Below are 8,354 nucleotides of genomic sequence, written 5' to 3' on the forward strand. Positions count from 1 at the left end.
GAGACATGTGCTTTTAGAGTTTAAACTAGGACACGTTTTGATGAGTGTGGACAGTCCCTGCTCTTTGCAAAGTAGTCACCCACTTGGGGCCTTAATATGTGGTGGAGGCCGGCATGCTCACCAGTTGGTCAGCGTTGGCCGGAACCGGGAATGAGGGTGGCTCACAGCTGACCTGCTCCTTTTTTACACGTTTTGTGTTGTAGTAAGATTGCCTCCTTATTCCACATAATTGTGACCAGCTGCCAGTTGGGGTGATGGTTCGTTGGGTTTCCACTTAGCTGGGACTTGTGTCTTTTCCTTGTTTTTAATTTCTAAAGTAAGGCTGCCAGGGTGCATTTTATCCAGTGAGACAGAGAGGTGTCCTAGCACTCCACTCTCTGGCGAATCTCTCTCTCTCTCTGTCTGTGGTGCAGGTCCCTCTCTCTCTCTCTCTCTCTCTTTCTCTCCCACTCTCTCATGCAGGATGGATGTTCCTGAAGACACGCACTCCTGCACTGAGCGGTAGTTATTCTCAGGTACTTCCCACACTTGTCCTGGCATCTGAGAAGTTTTCTCAGCCTCGTTGCTCTTGACATTGGGGGCCAGAACATTCTGTGTGTGGGGGGGTAGTGTCTTGTGCACACTAGAGTGTGAGCAGTGTCGTGGTCTCCACCCACCAGATAGATGTTAGCATCATCTCCTTTCCCAGTGGTGACAACCAGAACAGTCTCCAGGCATTACCAAAGTCCTCTGGCATGGCACAATCCCCCTCACCTGCTAATGGGAGCAATTGGATATCAGACAGCACCTTTTCCATAGAATAAAGTGGCAGAGCTCTGATGTCTGTAACACACCAAGTGTGGTGTGGGTCCTGCGCTGAGCACAGCCATTACATCTGTCCTGCACCAATGCTCACCCCCACCACCCCCTGACCACTGTGCCCACCACCAAGCCCACTGCAGATGCCCTTGGCACTTCCCTAAGCTCTGTGCCGTCCTCCCGGCCCATCTGCCTGAGGTGCAAATGTCCCCTGAGAAGCCCCAGGGCTGATGGCTGCCCCATGGCTCTCTCCTCAGGATGGCACTGGGTTTGAAGGCTGCCTCATAGAGTACCTTTCCCTCATCGACACTGTGATGCCAGGTGTGGTGCAGACGTGGCAGCAGGCCTTCTGGGAGAAGCGCGTTTAGCAGCGGACCAGCATGGCAGCAGCAGTGGCGGCAGCAGCGACAGCAGCAGCAGCTGCAGCCACGGGGACCACGGCGACCGTGGCAGCTGTTTTCCAGCCCAATCCACCAAAGAACGGAGAGGCCACGGTGAATGTGGAGGAGAACGGAGCCCACGCGATCAGTGAGTGTGGCCTCACGGGCCTGGGATGGCTTCTAGTGGTTTCTCATGGCGTCCCAGTGCCAAAGGTTCTGCTGGGGTCTGTCCGCAGCACAATTGTCCCCAGTCGCTTCCCAACATGGGCATTCCCTCGGGCCTAAGAGGCTTCATTGCTCCACCCTTCCTTTGAAATCCTGAGACACAGCATTCTTTAAAACTTAAAACTTACACAGCTCAGTTTTAGGGAGTCATGCCTCCTTGTGAGCTTGCTGCATGTTGCAGGGACCCACACTGCGTGGTCACCGTCCGGCATATAGTGTTCCCAGTGCAGGCCCCCAATCCCCCACCCAGCCTTCCAGGTGAAACGTTTTTTTTTTTTTTTTTTTTACTTATTTCCTTTATTGAATTAAAATTATACTATGTATAAAAAAATAGCAATGTATATACAGAGGGATTTAATGTCATAATATACACAAAAATCTTCAGAGTTAGGATGTAAGTTACAATGATTATAATAAACATAAAATTTATATTAAAACATTCTTCATAGTGATTTTATTTGGGTGTTTTTGTTCGAAGTCGTCGTTTGAGAATCTGATGATCACTTTCCTTCACTTTATAATCCATAAAAATCACTTGGCCAGATATATCAATAGGAGATGAAATTTCATTTGTGTATAATTTCCGTTTGGCCCGTTTTGGTCGTGATACATTTTCTTTACTGACCTCTACATTTGAGAACTTTGAAGAGCTCATCGTTTCAATTATCTTCTTTGCTTTTGATTGAAGAATTGTTGGAGGATGTTATAAGAAGTTCCCAAATTTCTGTAGTGTACCTTCTTTTTTCTTAGTAGCCAAGTTTACATTAATTGCAGATGCTTGACTCCATAAAGAGTATGTTTTCTGAGATAACAATTTTGTTGAAACCTTTTGTTCCTTTCTGACAGAAGAATTTTTGGGCTCAGCAACAGGGGACTTCAAATTAGTTCTGGGTGTGGTATTTTTCTTATTTTCACACTTCACAAAATCCTCTACTTCATTGCTGGAAATTTCAAAACCTGTTGACTGAGGTTCAGTTTCAATCACACCAAGATCTGCTGAACTCATGTTTATGGGCTTGATATCCATGGTTTCTTTTTCCACTTCATTTTGTTGCTTTAAACCATGCTCTCTGTCTTCGGCATATTTTTTCATCTCTTTATTTTGTAGATTCTCAGTTTCTTTTGCTTGAGTGATTAGCATCATTTTTTCATCTAACCATTTCTTTCTATCAGAGTTATATCTCTGTTCAGATTTCTGTGACTTATCTTTAAGTTTATTGAGTTTTTTACTAAGCATATCTAAGTTATTTTCAAGTTCTTTATTTGACCTTTGATTACTTTTGGTTTCCAGATCTTTGCATTTTTCCTTCAATTCTTCCAATTCTGTGGCCAGTCTTTCAGCTTCCTCTAATTTGGCTTCAAGCACTTGCTCTTGTTCTACCTTAGTTTGTTCTTGCTCTTCCAGAGTCATTCTCATGTCTTCAATTATTTTTTCTTTAGCACTTAGATCTTTGCACACTCTCTCATACTGCTGTATAGCTTCTTGCACTTTCTGATTACTTAGCTGCTCCTTGAGTTGCTGAATGGTTCGCTGTCTCATATCTATTTCCTGAGAACGCTGGTTTTTCTTTTTCTCCAGTTCATTCATTTTAATCCTCAGTAATTTTTCTTCATCACACATTAGAGCAGGGGTCCCCAAACTTTTTACACAGGGGGCCAGTTCACTGTCCCTCAGAACATTGGAGGGCCAGACTATAAAAAAACCTATGAACAAATTCCTATGCACACTGCACATATCTTATTTTAAAGTAAAAAAACAAAACGGGAACAAATACAATATTTAAAATAAAGAACAAGTAAATTTAAATCAACAAACTGACCAATATTTCAATGGGAACTATGCTCCTCTCACTGACCACCAATGAAAGAGGTGCCCCTTCTGGAAGTGCGGCGGGGGCCGGATAAATGGCCTAACCGCGGGCCGTAGTTTGGGGACCCCTGCATTAGAGATACCTCTTTCTGTACTTGCTTAATCTGCTTTTTGGCATCAGTTAGTTTCTCTTTCAGTTTAGCGTTATCTTCTTCCTTCCTCTAAAGATCTGCTTTCAGATTCTGGATAAGAACAGAGCTTGCAGAGAGAGCTCCTCTTGCAATTTTTCTGTCTCTTGGACAGTTTTCTTCTTCCTTTAATTGAAGAGAATGCTTTACATCTTGCAAATTATTTGTTAATTGGGTGATTTCACCTTTCAACATGACTTCCTTTTCTTTGGTACTTTTTAAATAATCCTGATAATTTGTTTGAAATTCCTTCAGATTTTTATCTAGCTTCAAGATGATAGATTGTTTTTTCAAAATTTCTTGTTCTAATTTAGCTGAATGACTACAGTTAACTTTCTGAGTTTCTAAGATTGCTTCAAGTTCATTTAATTTAGTTTTACTTTATAGCATGCAATGTCTTGTGTAAGTTCTGAAAGTGCTCTCTTTCCTTCAACCACTTGCTGTACCTGAACATCAAGGCTAACATTTTTTTCTTGTAATTCTTCCTTCAGCTGCTGAATGAGAGTTTCTTTTTCGTTTAGTAGGTCATCTTGATTTTTATTCACTGTTTTCAGTCTCTTGTTCACATTCTCAAAGCCTTCTACTTCTGCTTGTAATTTTTCAATTTGTTTTTCTAGTTCCTGCATCTGATGGCTTTTTTTGGAGAAGGCCTTTACAATCTCCTTACATTCTTTCCAAATGGCATCAATACTAGAGAGGAAAGAACTTTCCCTATTGAGTTTAACCTGCTTACTTACCAAATAATCATTATCCAAAGGGTTCAACTGTGTACTTGGCAAATCGTCCTCTTGAGAACCACTTGAGAGAACCCAGAGACTGAGTAAATCTATGTCTGAGGTCTGAGAAACTGAATCAAAGGCTCGCAGTTCATCTATTTTTGCTTGCATTAATTTTATTTGGAAAACAATGATCTGTGATGTTTCTTCTAGCAATTTCTATCTCCTCAGACAATTTCATAATCTTTTCCTCCTGTTCTTGATTTATCCCTTTCTGCACTGTAATTCAGAAACTGCATTGTCATAAGTTGACTGAATTTGTTGGACATCTGTACTTAAAGAAAAGCTCTTCTTCTCAGAAAAAGAAAGTTCTTGCTGCAAACTAACAATCTGTTTACTTAATTCTGCTTTTGCTTCCTTTTCATTTCTGAGTTCATTCTCAATAATGAATAATTGTGTTTTCAGTTCTTCATTCTCATTATTTTCTTGTAAAACTCTAATGTTTTCCTCATCTTCTGAAATGCTCTGTTGTGTTTCTTCACTTTTCTTTTGGTCTTGAGTGATAGCTGGACTAACATGTGTAGGTCCTTTCTTTGCTGGTTGTTCATCTTGTTGAAGTTCATTTTCTTTTTTCTTTTTTTTTTTTTTTTTCATTTTTCTGAAGCTGGAAATGGGGAGAGACAGTCAGACAGACTCCCGCATGCGCCCGACCGGGATCCACCCGGCACGCCCACCATGGGGCGACGCTCTGCCCACCAGGGGGCGATGCTCTGCCCATCCTGGGCGTCGCCATATTGCGACCAGAGCCACTCTAGCGCCTGGGGCAGAGGCCACAGAGCCATCCCCAGCGCCCGGGCCATCTTTGCTCCAATGGAGCCTTGGCTGCGGGAGGGGAAGAGAGAGACAGAGAGGAAAGTGCGGCGGAGGGGTGGAGAAGCAAATGGGCGCTTCTCCTGTGTGCCCTGGCCGGGAATCGAACCCGGGTCCTCCGCACGCTAGGCCGACGCTCTGAAGTTCATTTTCATTTAATCTTTTTCTTCCTGAGTAAGTTTTAGTTTTATTGTCCTTAGGCATTTCAACTGTTTCATTATAAGCCAATTTATTATTTATTATTAAAGAAGATGAACCAGCCTTGTTGCTGCTTTTAAATGTGTTTTCCACCTTTTGGTTCTGAAAGTTGCTAATAGTATCCTCTTTTTGATTAATTATCTCTTTCAACTCCTGAATTCTTTGATTCTGCATAATTATCCTCTTGTTAGAGTTCTCCAGCTCTTGAACCAATGAATTTAAGTTAATTTTTGATTCATTTTCTCTCTTTTTTTTAACTCTTCCTGTTTTTTTTTTTGTTTGTTTGTTTTGTTTTTTTCTTTTATGGAGCTACAGTCATTTTTTTTTTTTTTTTTGTATTTTTCCGAAGTTGGAAACAGGGAGGCAGTCAGACAGACTCCCGCATGCACCCGACCGGGATCCACCCGGCATGCCCACCAGGGGGCGATGCTCTGCCCATTTGGGGTGTCGCTCTGCCGCAATCAGAGCCATTCTAGCGCCTGAGGCAGAGGCCACAGAGCCATCCTCAGCACTTGGGCAAACTTTGCTCCAGTGGAGCTTTGGCTGCGGGAGGGGAAGAGAGAGACAGAGAGGAAGGAGAGGGGGAAGGGTGGAGAAGCAGATGGGCGCTTCTGTGTGCTCTGGCTGGGAATCGAACCTGGACTCCTGCACGCCAGGCCAACGCTCTACCACTGAGCCAACTGGCCAGGACCTCTTCCTGGGTTTTGATTAATTCTTCTTTGGTTTTAACTAATTCAGCTTTAACTTGATTAAACTTTGTTTCCAGGTGAAACGTTATGGCAAAATCCTGGTATAAGTGCGGAGCTCCCAGTTACTGAGTGGGCACCAGACAGAGCACGCCATCTTACTTGGACTAGGCAAGTCTCTGAAAGGCACATCCTCGTTAGGTGACTGCAGGACAGTGTTGGGCAGATAGGTCAGAGAGCCAACCTTTTACCCAGAGCACCTGCCTGCATCTCCCCTACTTCTCATACCTGCAGAGACTGCTGAGGGTTCTGAGTTCAAAGAGTGCATACTTGTGTGCATGTGTGTCATGCACATGGGAATGTATGCAAGTGTAGGGGTGCTTAAACATTGTGCATGCATGTGTCCCAAGGAAACAAGGATGTGTGAATGTGGGGGTAGAGGGTAGCAGGCAGTCTGAGAGCATGGGGGTATCCACACTCTGGAGCTCCCCAGATGACGAGGTGACCCCACAGAAGGCTGCTCAAGATAAAATGCCTCATCTCCTCAGGTGAACAGAGACCTGAGGGCTGTGTTCAGGAGACACCAGACTGTTGTTGTCACCTTCACCCCCTCTTGTGCTGGTGGCTGTCCGATATCACCCAGCACCTATATATAAGGAGTGACTATTGCTATCCTCTGTCAAATTTGGAATAAACATAACACATAGTGGGTGGAGGGTTGGCAAAGTAGGTCTACAGTTGTTCATATACAACAAATAATACAACAATTAATTAATAATATAAGAATAAACTTTCACACTGGTAGACCTCTTTGGCCCCACCCTGTATTTAAATAAATGTAACATATTAAATTACACAAGCCACGGTCTGGTTGTAATCATCAGCAGTGATGTATTAAAAATAAAACCTGTTTGTAAGACTGAGGTGCCCGGGCGATGACCTTCCCTGTTTCCTACGACAGATCACTAGAAACCAATGGAGATAGATGGCGACGTGGAGATACCATCCAGCAAGGCCACAGTCCTCCGAGGCCATGAGTGCGAGGTGCTCATTTGTGTCTGGAACCCCGTCAGTGACCTCCTGACTTCCGGGTGAGGGCACCAGGCTGGGGCCACTCCAGGGCACAGACCTCTGTGCTGCTCTCTCTTGTCCGGACTGCCACCTCGCAGAGCACTTGCTTCATTACCTGCCTGGGGAGTATTCCTGTTGTAAAGTATCAATATCTCAATTCCACAGGTTTAAGTAGAGACACCAAGTCCAGATGAATTTTAAGGGGTTTTATTAAAGGAGGAGATTTATTAAATATGCCGGCTGCATATGACTAACACGGGGCATTTGCAGACCCAAATCGTGTGTGTCAGGCACAGCCCTTGCGGCAGGGTTATATACCTTTGCTCTCACACACAGGTTGGCAGCAAAAGGAGGAGGGGGATGGGACACAATTCATTAGCAAGCTTACAACATTTGTCTATAGGATTCATAAAAACATTTCTACATATCAAAACTTATAAGCAATAGCAAAAATGTTATTCCATATATTAAAAAATATTCCTAAATTTCCCAGTGTTCATTTGCCATTACTTTGTCTAGAGATATATACATTAATTATACGTTTTCAGGAGGGGAGGGGTAGTTTCCATGGTGCTAGGGGATAAATGCCTGCAAATGGCTCATCAAATAAGAAAGGGTTTTTTTTAATCTTTCTCTTCCTGCACCTGGCTAGCTATTTACCTGCTTCCTTACAGATGTGGGAGGAAGGGAGGGAATCTAAATCTCCTTCACTTCTTCATTTACAATACAATGCTATCAGCCATCCTGACTTGGTGAACATCACACAAGCATAAAAATCATATCTACAAAATCCCTCTGTATGCCTAGCCCAAATTAATAAAATGCTCTTTAAGCTTCCCAGTAGAAGGGAGCCTCCTACACAGTACGTTTCTGCAAGCCAGGAAACTTTCACATTTCTTTCCCTAAAGTATTAATATTAATTTTGTAGCTTTTTGGTACCTTACTACACTCCCAAGTGTGCGGACTGTGGTGTGGGCACCTGCCCACATGCCCCTCCTATGGGTGCCCCTGATTGTGGTCAAATTGTCCAGAAGTCCTGGTGCCAAGCCATTTTCTCTCTGGGGTGGGGACTAATGATGACATTTAAAATTACACAGTGCAGCAGAGATGGGGAGGAGAAAACCCAGCGAGGAAAAAAATGTAACATGCGTGGGTTTGGGTTTATGGCTGGTCTCTCCCCCCAGGTCTCCTACCAATCTCTTTGGTAACCCAAGGACTGCCCTGGGTCACTGTCTGGCCTCTGCCCGTCGGCTGCAGCCTCTGGTTACAAAGAGAGGAAGGAGGAAACAAAAACAGCGAGCAAAAGGAATGCTGAGTGTGGTGTGCTTCCCCCTGCTGGTCTGGAGACTCGACGGCTATATTGAACCTCAGTGAGAACAGCAGTGGGGCCTCCACCCAGTTCGTGCTGCGGC

At 43.9% G+C, this 8,354-nt stretch overlaps 1 protein-coding gene across 1 annotated transcript; it reads right to left on the minus strand.

The window, feature by feature from the left end:
- Positions 1–1,761: 1,761 nt before the first annotated feature.
- LOC136375994 (kinesin-like protein KIF20B) lies at positions 1,762–6,141 on the minus strand. Its single transcript, XM_066341754.1, is given in 8 exon segments — positions 1,762–3,020; positions 3,344–3,779; positions 3,782–4,306; positions 4,308–4,399; positions 4,402–4,750; positions 5,123–5,442; positions 5,867–5,972; positions 6,136–6,141. Coding segments are annotated over 8 exon segments (2,997 nt in total). The 3' UTR covers positions 1,762–1,857.
- Between the last annotated feature and the right edge of the window lie 2,213 nt (positions 6,142–8,354).

The sequence above is a fragment of the Saccopteryx leptura genome, chromosome 6 (assembly GCF_036850995.1).
Source record: "Saccopteryx leptura isolate mSacLep1 chromosome 6, mSacLep1_pri_phased_curated, whole genome shotgun sequence".
Lineage (NCBI taxonomy): Eukaryota > Metazoa > Chordata > Mammalia > Chiroptera > Emballonuridae > Saccopteryx > Saccopteryx leptura.